The sequence below is a fragment of the Zalophus californianus genome, chromosome 14 (assembly GCF_009762305.2).
Source record: "Zalophus californianus isolate mZalCal1 chromosome 14, mZalCal1.pri.v2, whole genome shotgun sequence".
NCBI lineage: Eukaryota > Metazoa > Chordata > Mammalia > Carnivora > Otariidae > Zalophus > Zalophus californianus.
In genome coordinates this window covers 37018059-37043055 of record NC_045608.1, presented here as the reverse complement: position 1 = coordinate 37043055, position 24997 = coordinate 37018059, and the positions used below count along the sequence as shown (strand labels likewise).

Below are 24997 nucleotides of genomic sequence, written 5' to 3'. Positions count from 1 at the left end.
GGTGTTTGGTGATCCAGAGAAACAGGTAAATAAATAGATACTCTGAGGAGATGTAAAGCCTCATGAAGTCATTATTTCCAGAACAGATATTTTGAAATTATGACCACTTAATTTTGTAGGCGAGAATGAGGGTCAGGATCCTAGAGCTCGGTCATTTATATTGAAATAACATTTTTCATATTGTTTTGTTTGAAACCTTCCATTTTTGCTGATCTTTCAAGAATTTTAAAACCCGAGGAGGGCTATATAATTGTTTGTCTTATTAACAAATACTCAAGATTATTTTCAGTCACTTATAAAATGTGCTTAAGACTCTGCTTACATGGGAAGAAGCACAGAAGATATAATGGGAAGTCCCACAAATTATGGTTATCATGGGGAAATGGATATTAATATCAGATTGCAAAAAACCCCCACCTCTGTGGTACCCAATGACTGTGTTTTTTATCATTGTCCAATTTTTTTAAGAGAAATCCAAAATAACATATCTGCCTTATTTGACATTTTTACAAATTTAGTATTTACCTGGTTCTCCTCTAAACATTAGGCTGGAACAGAATGTCAGAAGAGATCATGGCCCAGGCCTAAGAAATGCAATATTTGGTTTCATCTTGGAAGTCACAGAAATACCTCCAGAAGAGATGGCCATTGCCCAGAAGGCACCAAAAAAGCAAACTGGGTGCCCATCTAAGGCCAAGGACATAGACTGTGACAGAATGTCATGCTTCTCAGGAAGGTGTGGGTAAGCAGAATTCTATTTAAACCTTGCTGCTTTGCTCAAGAACTGATCTCCTGAGCCTATGGAATGTGTTGCTTTCTCAGGACACCTCAAAAGAAACTCAGGGTCAACTTTAACCCCCACGCATACCTTACAGAGACAAGGCTCTGAGCATGGGTCCTCGTTCACACTCCCAGCCCGACTGCACTCACAGCGGACGCAGGCTGGGTAAGCCTTGTAACCAAATTGGCAGCGATCACATTTTTCTCCTGCATAGCCTTCCTTGCATGGACATTGACCTGGCTGCTTCCCTGGGAAGAAAAGGATGGCAATGGCCCAACAGGAGGGTAAAAAGGTTAAAGCAGAGGTTGGCAAACTATTTCTACAAAGGGCCAGAAACGAAATATTTCAAGCTTTTTGGCCAAAGAATCTCTGTTGCAATTACTCAACTTTGCCCTAAGTGCTTGGGAGCAGTCAACAGATGGGCATAGCTCTGTTCCAATACAACTTTACTTACAAAAACTGGTGGTTTGCCAGATATGGCCCATGGACCACAGTTTGTCAACCCTTAGTTTAGAAAAAGAAAACAGAGATGAAAAACAGAGTCTGGTGGGAATGTCAAATTGTACCATGACTTTGGAAAACAGTTTGGCACTTTTTCAAAATATGAAACACAGAGTTACTCTATGACCCAGCAATTCCACTCCTAACCACTTACCTAAGAACAATGAAAACATACATCCACAAAAAAGTTAGACATGAATGTTTATAGCAGCATTATTCATAATAACCAAAAAGTGGAAATAAATGAAATACTCATGATCTGATGGATGGCTATATAAAATGTGGTACATACATACGATAGAGTAGTATTCAGAAAAGAAAAAGAAAAAAAAAAAAAAGGACCAAAGTACTAATGGAGGCTACAGCATGGATAAACCTTGAAAAAATGATGCTAAGTAAAAGAAGCCAGTCTCAAAAAACCATACATTGTACGGTTCTGTTTATATGAAATGTCCAGAATAAGCCAATCTGTGGAGAGAAAGATCAGTGGTTGCCTAGGGCTGGGGCGGAGGGCATGGAGGGAAGTGGGGAGTGATTACCAACAGGGAAGGGGTTTCTTTATGGGGTGATGAAAATGGTCTATAGTGGGCTGTGTTGATGGTTGCACCCACAAATACCAAAAAAACACTGAATCATACACTTTAAAGGGGTGAATTGTATGGTAGTGAACTGTATCACAAAATAAAGCTGTTGTTGGTTTGTTGTTGTTGTTGTTGTTTTTGAAAGCACAAGGGAAATGGTAAAGGGCAATGAGCACTATCTCTGATTTTAATGGCAGCTCTGAAACTTTCAGTTGTGTATCGTCAGCCAAGTTTCTTAACTGCTCTGAGCTACAGCTTCCTTGCCTATAAAATGCATTAAAGAATTTATATCTGCTATGGCTGAATGTTTAAATGATGTATTTCCTAAAATGAACCCAGTCAAGGGTAATTGTGACTACAATCAACATCATCCTCATTATCATTAGCATCCCATTACCAGTCCAGTGTAAGGATTAATTCAATTATGTAAATTACCCTCTGCATTGTGGGTGGGCCCCCTGGTTGGCACATCCTTCCCGGCTGATCAATATCTATTTTAACTGCTAGTGACTGAGAATTTGATGAGGTCACAGAAGTCTTTGAACAGATGCAACCTTTTCAGAAGATTCTGGTTATTTGCAAGCCCTTTGCCAGTTTTTCTAACAGAAAGAACACTGACATTTACAAAGTTAGCAGGAGAATTTGTTTGCTTTGCGAGATGTTGTATGCAAAAGCCTTGTGAGTGTCTTCTAAGAGCTAAATAGAGGGATTGTTATTTACTGTGTTCCCCACATGGCCTTAACCTGAGCCTTATTTCTTCTCTCATCAAATGCTCAATTATCTGCTCAAATGTCATTTCATCACCCCAACATTGCCCTCTTTACACCCCATCTCCCTCCAATCACGACTCCCAATTTTGCTTCATGCCCACAGGACTCCTCCCTACCCAGACTGATATTATGCGTGTACTTGTTTGTTGAGTGTCTGTCTGTGAGCAGGAATTTTGATCATCTTGTTCAAGTACATATTCCTGGGCCCTAAAGAATTGCCTGACACAGAGTAACTGCGTGATAAGTATTTTGTAAACAAAAGAATCAATAGAGAATCATATCACTCAATTTCTATCCAATTATGATAGTTCTACCAGGTACAAATCTTCCACCAAAAAAAAAAAAAAAAAATCAATTCAAGCACAAAAACCAGTCAAGGACTTACCTATGTGTAAGCCAGATTGGAGCTCATCTTTAATACAGACAGAACTGAGGGACCCGAAAGGGTCACAGTCACAGGGATGACAAGGGTTGTCCTCATAAGGAGACACCTGAAAGGCAGCATTTGTCCTGGATTACCTTACTAGAATTATCAGCAATATTAGCAATAACATCAACAACAATATCAATGACAAGGTACTGGCTTTTCACTCAAGATGTGACTATTATAATGATTTTGTATCCCCAGGGAATGTAGGTCTCAGGAAAATAATGTGAGCTCAAGCCAGAAAGCCCCAAACATTTTTTGATGGGACAGTGGCAAGTATCATTAGCAGAGTGCCATCCTTTCTCATGACCACTGTCATGGGGCTCCCCTCCGCTATCTCTCACAGCCATGTATAAGCATCACCTAGCCCAGACCTCCACCGGGAGCCAGGTGGTAACTACATATTAGGTCAGCTGAGGATGGACTGAGCACTTCCTACAGGCAAGATACAGCTGCAATAGTTTTTGGCTGACTCTTCCCATTCACAGTTAGTATTACAAAACCAAGATTACACAGCCAGTAGGGCCCCAAATCCAAGTTAAATAACAACTGAACATCCTACTCTGAGCAAGAACACAGGACAGACAGAGCAGGAAACCGTATCTGAAAAATGCTACTAGCAGAATAAGAATATAAAGGAAATATTACAGAAGGGAAGGAGTTTCCAATATTGAAATTGACCATTGGCGAAATCTCTCTTCCACCTTGAAAAGGCAATGAAATTCAGCTATGGTGAAGAAACACTCTCACCTTGTATGGTCTATAATATCCATCAATACAGGTTTCGCAATTGATACCCATGGTGTTCTGCCCGCAATTGATGCAAACCCCTCCTCCTCGGAACTGTCCAGCAGTATTCAAACTTCTCCTCTGATTTGCAACACTTTCATCATAGTAACAGTCTTGAGTTTTATTGTGACAATTACATTCTGGAGGAATTTTAACATCTCAATTAATATATTTATTATGTCCTATATAAAGAAAACCCTTCCTTCTCTAAGTTTCTATGACCGTAAATTAAATTAAAATTCCAGAATAAGTAAATTTAATAGGATATGGGCAATCTTATTGAGGACGATTGGGAGTAGTCATCAAAATTATACACATGCACACCCATTTGACCCCTCAACCTATCTTCTGGGATCACAATCCCGCAGAAGTACCTGCACTTATGAGTGATATGTACAGGCTTACTCCCCACATCACTGTTTGTGTTAAAAAAAGACTGGGAACACATGAACTATCCACGGATAGGTAGCTATTTTAATTATATTGCATCCATTTAATGGAATTCAGTGGTAATGTTTTTAAAAACAACACTCCAATAGAGAACAAACTAGTGGTTACCAGAAGGGAGTTGGGTCGGGGGATGGGTGAAGTAGGTGAAGGGGATGAAGACGCACTCGTCATGATGAGTGCTGAGTAATGAATGTATAGAACTGTTGAATCACTCTACTGTACACCTGAAACTAACATAACATTGTGTGTTAATTATACTGGAATTGAAATAAAAAAATTAATAAAATAAAAAAGAACAGCATTTCATATTGCTAACACAGAAAGATTTTCAAGACACACTGTTAAACATAAAAGCCATGTGTAGGATGACATGCAAGCATGTCAGGCCCCATGGATGAACTACGTTGGGGGTAGGGATATGTTGATGTATGTTTTATTTGCATAAAATTTCAGGAAGAACATAGGATGGAGACAGAGTGCAAGGAATACTTTTCACTACGTATTTTGTATATATTGGTGGATGTTGGAATCGTGTGAATGTATTGCCTACTTAAAAATTAAATCCAAATTAGGTAAAGAATACATCCATATATGGGAAGAGGAACCCGAGATAAAAGAGCAAATCCCTAAAGATACAGGTAGGTCTCAGTACTTTAACTCGTATTCAGGTAATACGCAACTTTGGGAACTATTTGAATATTTAAGAAAACAAGTTACGTCCTAGTCCCAATGTTAAGTCATCATCAAAGTAAGCATGTTAAGAAGGAAAAACACTACATCCTTCCATTCTCAGTAGACCTACTTTCACACGTGTTCCCAGCAGAAATGGTGCCGGGCCGCCAGGGCTGCTGGTGGTAGCCTGGACAACACCTACTGCAGCCCTCTCCGCAGGTGTTATGCTCACACTGACACTGTAGTTTCTAGAAATGGAGAATACAAAATGACATCTGGAAATTAACCTGTATATTTTTCGTAACTTTATTTTTTTTTTTAATTTTATTTGAGAGAGAGAGAAAAAGAGAGAGAGCGCATGCGAGCGAGCGCGTGCACAAGTAGGCAGAGGGGCAGAAGGGGAGGAAGAAACAGACTCCCCACTGAGCAGGGAGCCGGATGCGGAGCCGGATGCGGGGCTGGATCCCAGGACCCTGGGATCATGACCTGAGCCGAAGGCAGCCGCTTAACCAGCTGAGCCCCCAGGCGCCCCGCATAACTTTATTTTTAAAAAGAACTGATCATGGTCACATATCCTGCATGACAGTATACCTGAGGACATATGGCTCCATCAAAGCATAGAGACATTCATTTTTAGAGAAATATATATACACATGACCTGGTTACAAACAGAAATGAGGAGGAATAAAACAAAACTAAAAATAAAATGGCTTCATGGACAAAAAGTTTTCCAAATAAGATGCACTGATATTCAGGGTTTATAAGCTCTTATTAATAACTTTCTTGATCTTCCTAGGTTTCAGCCTCAAAAGAGGATAATCCTATTCAAGAGTCAGAGAATTACAAAGACTGGGGGAAAAAATAACAAGTTGCTTCATATAAATTGTTTAAGAGGAGACAGGGCCTCATATTATTCACTTAGTATTATGTTAAAAATGGGTAAACTTGTTTTTCTCTTGATTTAGTACCACAAACATGGAAGAGGGAGAAAATGGGAGGAGGGGAACCATTCTTTTAAAAAAATATAGGCATAATTTATAACTGTGTTTGGTTTTAGCTTGACAGTCTTATAGAGAAAAGATCTTCAAAGATCATTAGGCCACTGAATTGTATACTTGAAAATGGTTAAAATGGTAAATTTTATGTTATGTGTATTTTATCACAAAAATTTCATAGTAAATACTTAATCAGAAATACATCTTCCAAACAAAAAATAAATAAAAGAAATAAAAGGCATCCAAACTGGTAAGGAAGAAGTAATGCTCTCACTATTTGCAGATGGCATGTTAGTATATATGGAAAACCCCAAAGACTCCACCAAAAAACCACTAGAACTAATAAATGAATTCAGCAAAGTTGCAGGATACAAAATTAATGTACACAAATCTGTTGCATTGCTATACACTAATAATGAAGCCAAAGAAAAGGAAATTAAAAAAGCAATCCCATTTACAATTACACCAAAAACAATAAAACATCTAGGAGTAAATTTAACCAAAAAGGTGAAAGATCTGTACTCTGAAAACAATAAAACACCGATGAAAGAAATTCAAGACAACACAAAAAATGGAATGAAATTCCACACTCATGGATTGGAAGAATGAATGTTGTTACAATGTCTATACTACCCAAAGAAATCTACAGATTTAATGCAACCCCTATCAATGCAAACAGCATTTTTCACAGAATTAGAACAATCCTGCAATTTGTATGGAACCATAAAAGATCTCAAACAGCCAAAGCAATCTTGAAAATTAAAAATAAAACAGAAGGTATCACAATTCCAGATTTCAAGTTATATGACCAAGTGGTAGTAATTAAAATAGTATGGTACTGGCATAAAAAACAGACATATAGATCAATGGACTCGAATAGAAAACCAAGAAATAAAACCCACAATTATATGGTCAATTAATCTTTGACAAAGGAGGAAGGAATATACAATGGGAAAAAGACAGTATCTTCAACAAATGGGTGTTGGGAAAATTGGTCAGCTACATGCAAAAGAATGAAACTGGACCACTTTCTTTTACCATACACAAAAATAAAGTCAAAATGGATTAACGACCTAAATGTGAGACCTGAAACCATAAAAATCCTTGAAGAGAGCACAGGCAGTAATTTCTCTGACATAGACCATAGTAACAATTTCCTAGATATGTCTCCTGAGGCAAGGGAAATAAAAGCAAAAATAAACTATTGGGACTACATCAAAATAAAAAGTTTCTGCACAGCAAATCAAATAATTAGTAAAACTAAAAGGCAACCTACTGAATGGGAGAAGACATTTGCAATGACATATCCAATAAAGAATTAGTATCCAAACTATATAAAGAACTGATACAATTCAACACCCAAAAAACAAATAATCCAATTAAAAAATGGGCAGAAGATATGAACAGATATTTTTCCAAAGAAGACATCCAGATGACTAATAGACACATGAAAAGATGCTCAACATTACTCATCATCAGGGAAATGCAAATCAAAGCTACAATGAGATACCACCTCACACCGGTCAGAATGGCAAAAATCAACAACACAAGAAACAACAAGTGTTGGCAAGGATCCAGAGAAAGGGGAACCCTCATCCACTCTTGGTAGGAATGCAAACTGGTGCAGCCACTCTGGAAAACAGTATGGAGGTTCCTTGAAAAATTAAAAATAGAACTACCCTATGATCCAGTAATTGCACTACTGGGTATTTACCTAATAAATATGAAAATGTTAATTGAAAGGGAGACTTGCACCATATGTTTACTGCAGCGTTATTTACAATAGCCGAACTATGGAAGCAGCTCAAGTGTCCATCAATAGATGAATGAATAAAGAAGAAGTAGTATGTATCTCTACAATGGAATATTATTCAGCCATAAAAAAGAATGAAGTCTTGCCATTTGCAACGTGGATAGAGCTAGGGAGTATAATGCCAAGTGAAATAAGTCAGCCAGAGAAAAACAAATACCATATGCTCATGTAGAATTTAAGAAAAAAAGCAAATGAGCAAAGGTAAAAAAAGAGAGACAGAGGCAAACCAAGAAACAGACTCTTAATTATAGATAACAAACCAATGGTTATCAGAGGGGAGGGGTGTGAAGTAATGGGTGAAATAGGAAATAGGTGATAGAGATTAAAGAGTATGCTTATCATGATGAAAAAAATCTTCTTTGTGCTGGACATACTAGGAAAACAAAACAAAACAAAACAAAAAAAGAAATATATCCTCCAAAGAAAGTGGAATAAAATTGTTCAAAAAAATGAAACCAGTTAAATTATCTGAAAAATATTTTTTACAGCATGATTTTATACCTTTCAACATCTGACTTGAGTAAAAAAACAGTAAGGCAAACACTAGAGCTATAACTCCTATTTTAAAGTTTTAATAAACTGTAAAATACTAGAACTCACCTTTGTAGTTTCATCCCATGGACAGCTACTAGCATGGCCATAACAAATACACATTCCTCCAATAGAAATGTCTTTGACTGAATAATAATACTAAGGAAAAAGAAAGTGACAAATAAAAATTAAGGCCTCTTCTATTTCAGTTCAAAGAAAATGTTGGGCTCTCCAACATATAGCTCAGCAGTTATTGGTAACCTAAAAAGTAATTAGAGACACATTTTAAATTATATTTCATGCACAAAAATCCTTGTGTTGATTTAAAACAAATAATGCCCAAATGAACTCATCAACAGAAAACAAATGAGTCTAAAAGAAATTCTTAACTTGTCTGAACCTTATACCAGGTAGTCATATTCAAAACCCGTAACTGATAACCCTAAAAAACACTGAATACAGCACTATAGAATTGAATATAGTACTTTATACAAAGGATAATAACTCATGGCCAAGTAGAATTTTCCCCCAAAATGTAAAGTTAGTTCAACACACAAAAATTAGTAAATGTAAATCACCACATTAACAGAATAAAGGAGAAAAATATCATTTGATCATTTCAGTAGAGTCACAAAAAACATGTTACAGAATTTACCACCATTCATTAAAAAAACTTGGCAAGCCAGTAGAAGAGAATCTGCTCAGGCATAACAAAGGGAATCCATGAAAACCTGAGAGCTAGCAGTGAAAGATTAAGTGTTTTCCTCTTATAATCTGTTCTCACCATTTCCATGCCACATCTATGGGGAGGTGCCAGCCAGTTCAATAATGCAAGGAAAAAGAAATCAAAGACACAAAAAGTGCACAGTAAGGCCAAACTCTCATTATTTGTAGATGATATTATTGTGTATTTGGGAAAACCTAAAAAAAAAAAAAACCAAAAAACAAAACCCACTAGAAATAATCTGTGACTTTAGCAATGTTTTAGTATGTAAAATAAATTAAAAATGGACTGTATTTCTATACACTAGCAATGAAGAAATGGAAAATAAAATTTAGAAAGCAATCTATTAAGGCTAACAGGCAAAAATGTATATTAAGAATAAATTGAATAATAGATGTACTAATAAATAATGAAACATTGCCAAGAGAAACTACAGAGGACCCAGACAGGTGGAGAGATACAGCATGTTCATGGATTAGATGATCCAATATTATCAAAGTGTCTTCCAAAAATCCTTCCCAAACTGATCTATCAATCCAGTGGAATCCCAATGAAAATCTTAGCAGGATTTGGTGGGGGGCGGGGGGGGTGCAGAAAGTAACAAACCCATTCTAAAATTTATAAGGAGACAAAATGAATCTAGACTAGCCAGAGATATTGAAGAAGAACTCATTTGGACTATTTTAGTACCTGACTTCAAGACTTAAGTCTAAAAAACCACAGCAATTGGGAAAGTTTGTTATTGGCATAAAGACAAATGGTGCCAGAACAGTTGCATGCGTATACAGGGAAACAAAGAGCCTTGACCTCTACTTCACACCAAACACAAAAATTAATTTGAAAGACAATAGATGTAAAAGCTAAAACTATAAAGCTACTAGACAGAAGCACAGGATAACATCTTTGCAAACCTGGAATTTAAAAAGTAGTTTTCAGAAAGGCACAGAAAGCTTTAAGTATTAAAGAGAAAATAATACATTGGACTTCATTAAAATTAAAACCTCTCAAATGTCATGGGAAAGTGAATAAGCAAGCTCCAGGCAGAGAAGATATTTGCAATGTGGATATCTGACAAAGGACTTGTACACAAAATATGTAAGTCTTTTATAGCTCTGTAATAAGGAGACAAAATGACCCAAATGAAAAATGGACAAAAATATTCGATCAGATACCAATAAGCACCTGCTCACATGTGTCATCAGGGAAATGCAAATTAACATCATAAGGAGCTGTCACCATATGCACATCAGAATGGCTGATGTGAAAATGGGTTGACAACACAAATCTGTGACGGTGTGTCATACAATAGCACTCTCACATGTTGCTGGTCTGCAAAATGGTACAACTTTCCATAAGGCTTCACAAATTCTTAAATATTAAACACACAGTTACCCCATAACTCAGTAATTCCACTCCTAGTTTATCCAAGGGATTTGAAAATATTTGTCCACACAAGCCTTGTACATTTACTATACACTTAAAATCTGTACATCTTCTTAACTATAAATTACAACTCAAACTTTAAAATTTCCTTTTAAGTGAAAAAACAACAGCTTACTTGCTGAAGATCAGATGTGGAGTCAGACCAGAGTGTGAAGAGCAATACCACAACATTCACTACAGAATGACATTATGGGATGGGGGGAGAGGGCCCAAGGACACGATGTCAGAACCATCCCCTAGTTTAGAAAGGTGGCACGTTAAACAAAGCATATGTAATGATCTTCAATGAAATAAGAAAAAAAAGGCCAACCTGGCAGGACAAAGCCAATCAAAAAGAAAAGTCTATTTTCCTTAAACAAAATAAACTTTTCACAATGGGGGAGCTCTGCCATAGACTTACTCGTCTTGTAACAATAGGATCAAGGTCTTTAGGGTCACGGTGGCTGAGGGTCATGAGATCGGCGTTGAGGGTTCTAATGCGCTGTAAGCGAAGGCGAATGTATCGTGCGGAAGTAAACTCCAACAACTTGGGTGAAAGATCGTCAGCGCTTGGTCTGCCATTGATTAGTGATGTATGAATCTAAAGATAAAGACATCAAAACGAACAAATGTCAATTTTAAGCATGCAAAAATATAGCCCTGATTGTTTAACTTCAGGACATAATCTTTTACTGATACTATCTAAAATCAAACCAAACAACTACCCAACATTTGTTAATTACTACTTGTGAACACCATGATCCCAAAGTATCTTCAATGAATTTAAAGTTATGCATTCTGGCATCTCAGAGATTGCTGGAAAACTTAATGGGACTACTTCTCCCAGTGTTAAGGGTATTTTAACATGCATCATTAGGCTATGACTCTGCTGAAACAAATTCTTAATGTCCAGAACAGGGGAGAGTGAGAGAAGGTGCCAGAAAGTTTTGTATACCCACTCTCTTAGTCTCTGCTCTTGAAACAATGCAGGCTTGCTGCAGAATTCCTGCTGTGAAGAGTCGTCAAGAGAGGTTTTGCAGTTTTATCTCATCAAGCCAGGCGCTACTAAAGAATGGCTTGTTCTTTGGCGGCGCCTGGGTAGCTCAGTTAGTTAAGTGTTTGACTCTTGATTTTGGTTCAAATCATGATCTCAGGATTGTGAGATCGAGCCCCTCACCGGGCTCTGCACTGGTGTGGAGCCTACTTAAGATTCTCTCTCTCCCTCTGCCCTTCCCCGCACCCCCCTACCCTGCTTCCTCTATAAAGAAAAGAAGAAGAAGAAGAAAATGAAAAAGAAAGAAAAAAAAAAGAATGGCTTGTTTTTGATCATACTCTGACTTTAATGAAGTGTGTATGCCCCTCTGGGCATGGTGAGCACTGAGCTGGAATACTTCACAAGCTATCTCCAAACCTCAACATCTCCAAAGAGGAGAACTTCACAGAGAAAACTAGAAACTACTTCTTTTAGAGGCATTTTAGCACTCCCTCTAATATTTCAACAAATGTTCTTGCCCTGGTGTCATGGGAAAGAATGCTTTAAGAGGATCTGATAGAGTTACTGAGTCACGGGAGACAGAAGACTGAAGGCTCTTCTTGAAAGGAAGAAATCAGTAAGGTGAAATGTATGGGTTATGACATCAATCATCAGGAGACTCCCGTCAATATCTTGAACACAGCTAGATAGTCAGATTAAAGATCTCTGTAATCTGTACTAAGATTGACTTGGAGTGTTCAATGTTGGCTCTTACAATGGCTATCTTTACATCTGGAGAAAAAACAGACATCATGGCGGTGGGCACAGTACCTCTCCATGCTCAAGCGGCACCAGTCTAGAATAGTAGGAGGTGCAGATCACTTCGTCATCCGCCCTGTAGGTGGGAGGCCCCCGTCTTGGAGTGATATTGTAACGCATCAAACACTCTGTGTCACTAACTGCATAATACTGCCAGGGGCTGAACATGGTGCCGTCCAGAGAACGCTCCAAAATCCAGTTTCCAGGTCGAGGGGCGTTAGCAGCTTTGATGATGACGTAGGCAACTTGAAAGACCTGAAACAAAGACACTGAGAAATCTCAATCAAGAAGCAGTAGCCACTGCTCAAAAATAAAGTGCCTCTTGAGAGAAGGATTGTCTGATGACCACCAATGCCTCCTCATGCTTTTGAGTGTAATTCCATATAAATGTTGATCAGAAATAGGTCTTGTGAATGTTCTCCTGGTGGCATTGCTTTTCAAAATAAACTCAAATAAGTACTCACAAATAAATGTGTATTATTACAATCATCATTAATAATTTGGATATTAACATAAGTGCTTGTTCTCTTATTTCCAGTGTCTTTCCCTCTGGATCCTGAATGATCATAGTGATATTACATTACACCAGTGGTAGCTTAAGTGTATTTCTTATAATAATTTGGAAATAACGCATCTGAATATGAGGGAAAAAAGTCAGTCCACTTCGTGTGTGCCTGTTTGAATGATGTAAATCCAAAGCATGAACAATACGGAAAGCTGACAAGGATGTGGAAAAACAGGAACTCCAGTGAATTGCTGATAGGAAGGCAAAATGGTAAAGCCACTTTAGAATACAGTTTGTCAGTTTCTTTAAAAGCCAACCCTATTCTTAACCATACAACCCAGCAGCTGCACTCCTTGGTATTTACCTAAATGAATGGAAAATGTCCAAAGGCAAATGGATGAACAAAGTGGGATACATCTGTACACTAAAATGTTATTCAGTGATAAAAAGAAATAAGCTCTCACACTACAAAAAGATACAGAGGAATCTTAGATGCATGTTGCTAAGTGAAAGAGCCAATCTGAAAAGGCTACATACTATATAATTTCACAAATATGGCATTCTGGATAAGGCAAAAATATAGAGACAGTAAAAAGATCAGTAGTCGCCAAATGTGGGGGGAAGGAGAGTGGACTAAGGGACCACAGAGGATTCTTAGGGCAGTGAAGCTATTCTGTAGGATATGTAATTGCAGACACCTGTCATTATACATTTGTTAAAACCCATAGAATGTGCAACACAAAGAGTGAAACAATGTAAATGAGAGACTTAATTAGTAACAATATATCCACATCAGCTCATCCGTTGAAACAAATGTTTTACACTAATGCAAGTTGTGAGTAAGAAGGGGAATGGATGCAGAAGAGCAAGGGGGATATGGGACTCTGTATTTTACACTTGTTTTTCTGTAAGCATTAAAAACTGTTCTGAAAGATTAAAAACTATTGATTTAGAAAGAAATAAAAAGAAAGTGTAGAGCTGGCATACAGGGGAAAATGGGATGTAGATGACCACTAACGGTATGAGGAGACCAGCCAGGTAAATCTTGGATTTGGAAGGGACTCTTGTCGCTATGCAGCCCCAAATTCAGCACTAAGAAGGAATCATCTGTCCACCAACCAGCCCCTCTTGGAACACTCCAGTGACAGGAAATTCGTTTGCTCCTAAGATAGTTCTTTTGTTTTATGGATATTTCCTCTGTTAGGGGATCTTTCCCTGAATTGATTCTCAAGGTGCCTCATAAATTTCATTCTCTGGAGCTGCAGAAAAGATGCTGATTCCATTTCATTTAACTCTCCTGCAAACATTTAAATACAACAATCATATATCATCTCCAGAACCCAAAGTTCTCAGCTTCAACTTTCTGTTTACCTGAAAATATTTATCATTTCACAAGACCTCATTGCTTTGGGTGCTTGGGTGGCTCAGTTGGTTAAGCAACGGCCTTCGGCTCAGGTCATGATCCTGGAGTCCTGGGATTGAGTCCCGCATCGGGCTCCCTGCTCAGCAAGGAGTCTCCTTCTCCCTCTGACCCTACCTCCTCTTGGCCTCTCTCTCTCAAATAAGTAAATAAAATCTTAAAAAAAAAAGAGAGAGAGAGAGAGAGAGAGAGACCTCATTGCCTTGTCATGATGCTCTGGACACAACCTAACTTTAAAATGAGCTGAATATAAAACTCCAAATGTTTTTCTGAATTGGGAAAAACAGACTAAAAATATTATGTCCTCTGTTTCAGTAATTCAGCCTTAGCAAGCATTCACTTTTCTGTTAGTAAACCTAGATTAGGGTTAGGGTTGCAAGCAACAATAATACAAAAAAATGTCTTTTTCCATGTGAACTGCTATTTACTCCAGATTTCCCATAACCCAAATTAATAGAAGTGATTCTTTTAAACCAAAGTCAAATATTTTTTTTTATTTTTAAAATACATATGTAGTGTATGTATATAAGTGGGTACATACACATGTGTTTAGTGTATGTATGTGTGTGTCTGTATACATATATATGTGTATATGTTGGGATGGAAGTTATTATTCACTTATTCTGAGTCTTATTGCTTCTGGGTTTTTTGTTTTTGTAGTCTTTGTTGTTAGCTTCTTCCATCTTAGTCCTCTCCAATTCCAGGAACACAAGAGTACCTTAATGTTAACCCACCATAAGCCAAATAATTTTATATTCACCTACTGAATCGTTCTCTGGGGGAGACAATTATTTTCATTATTGTAACTCTATTCACCTACAAGAAACAGCCTCCAACCAAACTTAGTCTGCAAGCGATAGAAGTGTGTCTGATATTTTGACGACCCACATTCGTGTGCTATTTTCCTTTAAAATGCAACCACTGTTTCTAAAGCACATTAGAAGTAAAACAATGTTCTCAGGTTTCAATATGAGGAAAACGAGCAACTGCATATCTGCTAAAGTAGAACTGAATAGGGCCATGTTTAAAAATCTAGAACCATTTTTATCAATTAAGACCACCTTTAAAAATTAAAATAATGTAGGGCGCCTGGGTGGCTCAGCTGGGTAAGTGTCTGCCTCTGGCTCAGGTCATGATCCCGGGGTCCTGGGATCAAGTTTGAGTCCCCCACATCAGGCTCCTTGCTCAGCGGGGAGCCTGCTTCTCCCTCTGCCTGCTGCTCCCCTTGCTTGTGCTGGTTCTCTGTTAGATAAATAAATAAAATCTTTAAAAAAAAACCAAAATAATAAAAAGACTATTTTGTCCTGGCATAAACATCTCCAGAAAATTCTCCCATGAACACAATTACATGAGTTTTATTTTTGAGTGTTTATTTTAAAGAGCCTTGTCCCCCAATTTTATAATTCATATATTTCATAATTTATATGTTTCCCTGATTTACTAAATTTTGATGTTACTGAAGTACTGAAAACTTCTGAGAAGTACTTGGCAATTAATCTTACTGTCTCCTCTAGAACCAGTCCCAAAGTATATCCAGAGTTTGTTATACAGCTTGGTGCGACACTTCCACCTTCACAGAGATCTTGTGCTGTCCTGAAGCATGCTGACAGACTCCCTCCTTCATAGTTTTCCACTGGTTTTCACAGCGAAGAGAGAACATCTCATCTTTACTCATTGCTCGTCCAAATGCTTTACAAATATTTTCATCAGAGAAGTAGAACTCCATGATCATGGAACCTTGATCATTCATCATTGATGGAAGATGTTAAACTTGACTCTAAAAAATGAAGGTGCCCAGGGGTGCCTGGGTGGCTCAGTCGGTTATGCATCTGAGTCTTGATTTCAGCTCTGGTCATGATCTTAGGGTCATGGGATTGAGCCCCATGTGGGTCTCTCCAAGCTCAGCAGGGAGTTGGCTTGAGAGTCTCTCCTTCTACCCCTCCCCCACTTGTGCTCTGTCTCTCAAATAAATAAATAAATCTTTAAAAAAAAAAATGGAGGTGCCCAGTGAGACCATGCGAGGGGGCAGCCAATTAGAGAGGGATAGAAGGAAAGGAAATTCACAAAGACAGCTGAAATGAACTGTATTTACCTTCTGTTTTCCAGTTTCACATTTAAAATGGAAAGAACTAATAGGATGACTTCATGCATGTTAAGAACTTTATGTGTATCATCTCATTTAATCCCAAACAACTCCTTGAGTTCCAATGATTGTTGTGCCCATTTTACACATTTGGAAACTGATGTATAGAGATATTAAGAGAAAAGCTACTGAGTCACAGGTCCCAATAAGAGCACTGGCCCCCAAATGTCCACACACACCTAAGGTTGCTGAACTTCCTTTTTGTGATACCCAAATAAAAGACTCCTATGTTCACTTGAACACTGGGCTCGTATCTAAAGAAATGCAGTGACAGCTAACTCTGGAGTTTCTATTGCGAGAGCCTGGGATGAGCCGGGGGGGTGCGGATGGGACGGTGTGTAAGAAACAAGGATGAATGACAGCTAATGCTTATGGAATACTTACTGTGGCCAGGGACAATGCCAAGTGCTTCATTAGAATTATTAATGCTTCATTAGAATTATTGGCTTTTCTAATTCTACCACTAAATTATTCTTATGAAGTACATTATTGTTATTTCTGCCACTTTACAGATGAGAAAACCGAGGCATGGAAAGGTTATGTAATCCCAGGATCTCACAGGTACTAAAATGTATACCACAGGGATGCCAGGATGGCTCAGTCGGTTAAGTGTCTGCCTTCAGCTCAGGTCATGATCCCAGAGTCCTGGGATGGAGCTCCACATTGGGCTCCCTGCTCTACGGGGAGCCTGCTTCTCCCTTTCCCTCTGCCTGCTGCTCCCCCTGCTTGGGCGCACACACGCGCCCTCTCTCTCTCTGTCAAATAAACAAATAAAATCTTTTTTAAAAAATAGTATACTATAGGGCTTTGAGCCCAGCAGTCTGTACTCAAATCACTATACCATGCTGGTACAGATGGCAAGGAAAAGGAAGGGCTAAGTTCCAGGCTGGGGCAACTGGTGGGTACTAACCCAGTTTTTCCATTATTGCAATACCATGTTCTTGTATTTTCCTCAAACTCTTGTCAGCTTTCATACTGAAAGCTTAGCCATCTACAAGAAAATAACACCAAATGGAAGAACAGGGAGAAACTTCAGGACAGTCCCTCAAGGAAGGAAATGTTTAACTCTTATCTTGATCAAGGCCTTGGGCTGTGAAGCTGGGCATTGTTCTCACAATCTCTCAATAGTCCTCAAGGTCCCCAAATTGGAGACCAAAACACAAACCAAGAAAGGGACTGTGGGCTGTAAATCTATGAAAGAGGAAGAGGAATGTATGAAGCATCTAAACACAGTTTGTCCTCACTGAAGCCATGTTATTGACCAAATTGTGTCTCCCCGAAATTCATATGCTGAAGTCCTAACCCCTACTACCTCAGAATGTGACTCTATCTGCAGACAGTGTCAAGAGGTAATTCAAGTTAAATGAGGCAATGCAGGTGAGCCCCAATCTAGTATGACCGAGAACTTCAGAAGAAGATTAGGACACAGATGCACACAGACTTAAGGGTGACCATGGGGACACAGTGAGACGCCATCTGCAAGCCAACAAGATAAGTTCCAGAAGAAATCAACCCTGCCGACATGTTGACCTTGGACTTCTAGCCTCCAGAACTCCAAGCATATAAATTTCTCTTGTGTAAGCCACCCAGTCTTCGGTATTTGCTATGGCAGGCCTAGCAAATTAATACAAGCTCTGCTTCACCAAGTGTGCATTCATAGGCAGGCATTAGCACATAACACAGAAAAAGTGAGAGATTCTATGTTAGTATATAGACTCTTAAACGTTTGCCCAAATGAAATCCATATTTCTGTTGCTTTGTTTTTTTTGTACATAGTTGACTAAACTGCCTTTTCTCTTCATGTAAGGTTGGCTGAACACAAGCTGATGATGCAGAGTTTTCACTAGACTCAGAGTCACTGTGGTCTTGCCAAAACTGCAGCTGATACAGCCATTTCAAAATCCACCTTCATCACGGTTTTCCACCAAGTGGCCTTTGTTAATGATCACTGGAATGCACATAAAGAGTGTCACATAAAGTAGACGTACATCAAACACCACTTTCTACAGAAGAATCCAGACAGGAATTTCCATGTGGGCTGCTGTCTTAACTTAAATATATTAAATCCACCTCAGGCACAGGCATCTGAAAAATACAGATAGTCTAACTCTCCAACAGTGGAGGTTAATTTCCAACATACGTGGAGAAGTCAAGTCTCTCCTCTCCACAGAAAGCTTGGTTCCTCTCTGCTGGACCTCGGCGCATAATCTGCAGGGGACCCAGATACCACGCAGGACCCTCCCCTCCGGCCCCCGGAAATTCTCCATACAAGCACTTACTGCCTCTGTGGCCATCACTAAACAGTGACCAGAGGAATGTTTTCTCTCTTACGTGATGGAAAATGTCGTTTCTACCATATTTTAATTGGCTCTTTTACCGTTCTCTCCTCATTTTAGGACCAGGATACAATATTAACAGACAGAAGGAAACAGCTTTGTGAATGAGAGAACTTTGGAATAAAACTAGATTTGTTTTTCTTTAAATTCGGTGCTGTCATTAGAAGTGCAAAATAAACATGTCAAAATCCAATCTTCCCCACCCCCCTTTCTTTCCTTTTTAACTTTTTATTGGAGAGAGGAAAAACTGGCCACCAATAGTGACAAATTTAGATCAAGTCAGTTTCTTTCCTTAATTTTTTTGAGATTTGCATCTCAGAAAATCAGGAATGGCCACTTTGGAAGCAAGCTCAGATACTTCAAGTAGACATTGAGGAAAAGCAAAAGTACTAAAGATGATCACTGACAAATGGAGGGCACAGCCACACAAGCCTGTCCAAACAGTAAATGGTCACCAAGAACCAGCAATCTGAAGATGGGAAAGGGATATTCAAAACATCTGTCAGAAGCAGTTCTGTTTTTCGTCAACTAGAAAAGCTATTTTCAAAAGGACCCACTCGTAAGCTGTCCCATGGGCCACATGTCCCAGTTTCCATTTAAGGATGACTAGCAGTATTTCAAAGGAAAAGTGTGGAACCACTTTACGAAGTCAGAACTGAAATGGAAGGGGTTGGTTTTCATTCCCTGTCTCCATGTATGTCTTCACATAATTGTTCCCAGGGCTCAATTTCCCTGAGTGCTCTGGAATGATTTGGCTAAGTTTTGTGGAAGATTAATTGGAACCACCTCAAAAGCACAGCAGGCATGTCACCGAATGCCCTTTGTGGGGATCTTCACCTTTTTTTTCCCCATCATGTGTCACGTGACAGCACAGCACCCCTAGAATGAGATAAACCCGCTTGTAAAATGTATTTAGAGGTCATTCTCGGATCTGAGAAATACAAAAGGCACCTTTCCTATCCCCTGATGCTGCAACCTCTACCAGTTTTTCACTTATGAATATCTTAGCCTTTGAAATTACATTAGGCTTCTTCCCAAAATGCAGTCTCCCCTTTGTCAGCTTGGAGCAGAGGTGACAATAAATAGTTTTCCTTTCTTCTCCTACTGATTGTGGAGGTAGGCTCAGAAATCTGTCATGGAGATTGAAGAAAGAAGTTAACAATATTCCAGAGAAAAGGAAAAATGGAGATCGTGGCTTCAGTGAGTGGTCTGCCTGACATACTGCCTCTGTGTGCACACCTGTGCACACCTGCTCAGTGACCTTGGCCTGTGGGTCAGGGACCTGTGTCCTGAGACTAATCTGCTCAGTAAAAGAAGAACAGAGATGGGACCTCAGGGAGCTCAGCGGGGTCAGCTCTTTAGCCAGCTAGAAAAATGACTGCTCCTCTCCTGGGGTGCAGGAGGGATGGGCAGAGAAGCAGAGATGTTATTCTCAGTGATGCACCCCATAAAGACACATGAGGACGGGAGCAAGGAATGTTCCCTAACCATTTTCCACTTAAGGTTCATTCATTCAATAAACATTGATTGAGCATCTGCTTTGTAACAGGGACTGTGGCAGGTGCAACCAATACAGCAGCGAAGTGGAGAGAAGGGACAGAGGGATGGGTAGTGAAGACCCCGCAGGGCCAGAGCACAGAGCAGTACAGAAATGGCAGGAAGCCAGGCTGGCTTGAGTGTAGATAGCAAGAGGGAGACTGGGCAGGGCGTGGGTCCTTGCACCATGTTCAAACTTTTAGACCATTAGAGGACCTTAAACCAGGAAGCTGCAGGGTCAGCAGGGATGAAAAGATCATGCAATTGGATGCGGGTGCCGGGCAATCAGGAAAGACGGTGATGCTGACGCACTGAAGACCAAGACCTAAGCAGAGAGAAGGTCAAGTGGGTCTTCAAGAGTTTTCTAAAAGGTCATATGTGAGTGAGAAAGAAAACACAAAGAGGCGAAGCAGAGCTCTCAATTTCTCAGCTTCTCAACTCAACTTCTTTTTATTTCATCTGTTAGAACTGCTGTTGGCCCATGATACCCCAGTCGCTCTCGCGATGGTCAGGGGCCTATAGCTTCATATCCCTTCTCCTTCTCCCTTATCTCACTCTATGAAAGTCAAAGGGGCCCCTAATCATTAAGCCTCACAAATCCAACTGGCGATATCATCCAGAAAAGCTGTGCGAACCTGTACTTGACTAATTCCATTAAACATTAGCCTATTCGTTATACATTTACAACTCCTAGAAACAATAATTATGTGTTTCTTTCCTTTGGTCACGAAATCTAGCCAAATCATTTATAGTTTTAGCACTGGAGAGATTAGAGCACATTTTTTGTTTTTGCAAGACTTTGTTCTTTATGTAGAAAGTTGGTCTATGTCCTATTTAAAGATTCTCATTTTTCTTTAGATACATCTAACTTCCTTGAGCATCTATCACTTGTCAGGCATTGAAGTGATGGTTATCACATTTAAGTCATCTCATTTAAAGCTTTTTTTAAAAAAAGAGTATCTAAATAAGTGTCTTATGTAGGAAGGCTTTTGTTTACTTAAAAAGATGTGGTGGAAATGTAAAATCGTGCAGCCATTATGGAAAACAGTATGGTGGATCCACAAAAAACTAATTATAGAATTCCTTTTTGAGCCAGCAATTCCACTTCTGAGTATATGCCCACAAAAACTGAAAGCAGGTTGGGACGCCTGGGTGGCTCAGTCAGTTAAGCATCTGCCTTTGGCTCAGGTCATGATCCCAGGGTCCTGGGATTGAGCCCTAGGTCGGGCTCCCTGCTGGGCGGGAAGCCTGCTTCTCCCTCTTCCACTCCCCCTGCTTTTGCTCTCTCTCTCTCTGTCTAATAAATAAATAAAATCTTAAAAAAAAAACCTGAAAGCAGGGACTCAAACAGATACTAGTACACCAATGTTTACAGGGGCACTATTCACAATACCCAAGAGATGGAAATAACCCAAATATCCATCAGTGGATAAATGGGTAAACAAACTTTGGCTATCCCTATAATGGAATATTATTCAGCCTTAAAAAGGAATGAAATTCTAATACATGCTACAACATGGATGAACCTTCCAGACACGATGCTAAGTGAAATAAGCCAGACACAAAGGACAAATAACTGTATGTTTCCACCCACATGGGTTACCTAAAGTTGTCAAGTTCATAGAGACTGAAATTAGAGGTATGGTTAATTGGGGCTGGGGAGGGGCAGGAGGAATAGGGAGTTAGTGTACAAAGTTTCATTTTGGGATGATGAGAAACTTCTAGAGATGAACAGTGGTGAAGGTTGTACAACAATATGAGGGTATTGAATGCCACTGAACTGTACCCTTAAAAAATGGTTAAAATGGCAACTGTATGGATATTTTCCTCAAGAAATAAAAAGATGTGAAAATAGGGAGAGAAAAGTAAAGGGCATGAAGATTCAACTTTTCATGGAAGATGGAGATTTCTTAATAGAACGTGAGTGGGAGCACTGTATTTCCAGTCAGGGAACTCTGGAGAAACCAAAGAAGCCGTGTGGAGGTCAAGCAAACAGCACAGAGGGCATGTCTGGACTCTTACCTTCCCCACGACCCTATTTCTGTCCTGTTCTCACGGAGCTCCAGTAAGGCATGATGGTATTTCACCAAATACAAAACCCGAGCCCCAAACTGTTAGGGTTTGAAAAGGAGAAGGCCCTTGTCTGGAGATTCATAGTTCAGACGGAATGCTTTCCTCCTTGGGGCTACTTCCTAAACCACGAGCTGACGCCTGGGCAGCCGCTTCCTGCTGGCCCTGGGTCATTCTGGTGTAAAGCAAGAAATAACCCTCAATGGTGGCCATCATAATGGAGGCCTTCCACATGGTCATCTCTCTAGCTTTCTTGTGCTTCTATCCTACGAAGAACAAAGGGAAATGCACTCTGATAACATGCCATAAGATATTAGAGAAAATGTTAATTTTTAAGTCTGACAATTCTCAGTCACCTTCCAAATCTGAGAGGGAGAGTTCTCAGGAACGATTAAATCTGCACTAGACCAGTCACTTGATGATTTACTTTAAAAAAAAATATGACGAATGCCCACATTTGATCAAAAGCTATTCTAGAGGGGGTGTATGGGAACTCTGGTACTTCCCACTCAATTTTTCTGTAAATCTTAAAACTTCTCAACAAAATAAAGTCGATTAGGTTTTCCAGCAATGAACAAAGCTATTTACACATTATTATCGCAGTTATCAGTTACTCAAAGAAAGCTTACACCACCCCCGTTAGCTAATGAGTGGTTTTAAGACTTCGCCAAACTTCTCAGGATGTCTTGGTTTGGACAGCTGTGACTCCCCGGCTAATAATCTGCAGGTTTTAATTTGATCTCACAGCTTTCCCAGACTTCATTTCCGTAACTTATGGCACATAAAGGGCAAGCCAGAGCGGGTCAGTGCCCTCCGAGTCTCTGCGAAAATATTTCAAAGGGCTCCCAGGTCTGAGGAAATGTACAGGCAGAGGGACTGTCGTCCCGGTCACTAGAGAGTTTCCACCTTTATCACTGTGGCAGCTTTGTCATCTCACCGAAACTAATATTTATCGAGTAAGACTTCCAGAATCACTCCACCCAGTTAACAAACTTTTAATTTCTTACCATCTAGAGAATTATAAACTAAATTTGATGTTTTCCCCAATTCGGGCTTAAAATGACAAATCCAGAGAATGTTTTCTCTACATTCCACTGCATTACTCACAATGAATAATGTGAATCTGAATCGATATGTTCTTCACTTAACTTGCATTATAAGTCTAGTGTGAAATAATATTTGGGGGAGAACACTTTATAAAATGCTCAGTTTTATAAACTGATGTAAGGTACCAGTATCAGATTTTTAGTGATTTTCCTCAAGTGCTGTAATTATTCTTGGCACCTCTCAAAACAATGATATTTAGGGTTAATTCATTTTTTTCTCTTTTGTTACAATATAAAAATTCTATCCTGCCTCTTGCATTGATATGCAAATATCTAAAAATGTCACCACCATGTTACAAGCAATTTGATCATTCCCGTAGAGATTAATAATCATGACATAATTTATCCATGTGAAGATAATAGACAAGAACAAATAAATATTGTTTAAGCATCTGAATTCAACCCAGCACTCCCAAATATATGTCCAATACAGTGACATAAGTCAATAAATATATGTTACATCTGAATAAGTGCATGAACAAATGAATAAATAAATAATAATAGATGCTCTGCTATTCAATTAGCAGGGAACAAAAACTGAAAGGAAATGTTAATCTCTGTGTTCCTGAGGGGTTTGAGACACACACTTTCATTCACTGTCAGTGAGTCTACAAAGGGAACAATATTTTGGAAAAAATAAGGCAGTACAGGTCACGTTGGAAAGATGTTTAAGCTCTTTGACCCAATAATCCCATTTCTTGGAATTTACACGAAAATACAAACAGCACTGCAGTCACGAAAATATTTAAATATTTGTTGCAGCCTGATTTTATAAAATTGGAAACACCTTACATGTCCAACAATGGGAACAGGATGAATAAATTATCATGTACCCAGATGGTGACCTATTATTCTGCCATTAAAAACTGTTACAGGAACGTAGATGCTGGCATGAAGAAGAAATTGGTACTGCCTGGTCCTCCTGGAGTAAACAACTAGAAAACTGGATGAAGATATAAAAGAGGGCTTCTAAAATATTGGACAGCAGGCGGCACAGGACGGTGATTCCGGGGAGAAAAGCTTTTCGCCTAGAGACACTTTCTGGACAGTGGTTCGTCAGTGTCTGGTAAAGTTATATATTGACATACCCTTTGGCTATGCAATTCCAACCCTAGAGAAATAAAAACATATGTCCAAAAGAAGATTTTCATAAGAATGTTCATGGCAGCTTTATTTACAACAGTCAAAAATGATAGCAACTAGTAGATAAATAAGTTCTTGGATCTAATGCATAACACAGTGATTATAGTCCACAATAGTGTATAGTAAACTTCAAAGTTGCTAAGAGACTAGATCTTAATTGTTCTCAACATAATTACAGGACATGATAGAAATGTTAGCTAATGTCACTAGTAATCATATTGCAATACATAAATGTCTCAAACCAACAAGTTGTGCATCTCAAACTTACACAATGTTCTCTCTCATTACATCTCAATAAATTAAATAAAATAGGCATTGAGAAAAAGAACTGGAATAACCCAAACAACATAACGAGAGGATGGATAAATAAATGTTGGTACATTTGTGAAATAAAATACCCAGAAATCAAAGACCAAACCACTAATACGAGCAGCAGGGGCTGAATGGCACAGCGGCAAGGCTAAAAGAAGCCAGACACAAAAGGACACAC

The 24997-nt window shown here is 39.0% G+C and overlaps 1 protein-coding gene across 1 annotated transcript in view; it reads right to left on the bottom strand.

Annotated features, from left to right (window-relative positions):
• Positions 1 to 24997, bottom strand: part of LAMA1 (laminin subunit alpha 1) — a 170026-nt gene that overhangs the window by 101958 nt on the left and 43071 nt on the right. The window contains exons 4-10 of the mRNA XM_027577194.2: positions 12261 to 12503; positions 10878 to 11057; positions 8380 to 8469; positions 5102 to 5219; positions 3811 to 3989; positions 3019 to 3124; positions 869 to 1029 (exon numbers count right to left, since the gene is read on the bottom strand). Of these exons, the coding sequence (XP_027432995.2) occupies positions 869 to 1029; positions 3019 to 3124; positions 3811 to 3989; positions 5102 to 5219; positions 8380 to 8469; positions 10878 to 11057; positions 12261 to 12503 (1077 nt within the window). The remainder of the gene's footprint in view (positions 1 to 868; positions 1030 to 3018; positions 3125 to 3810; positions 3990 to 5101; positions 5220 to 8379; positions 8470 to 10877; positions 11058 to 12260; positions 12504 to 24997) is intronic.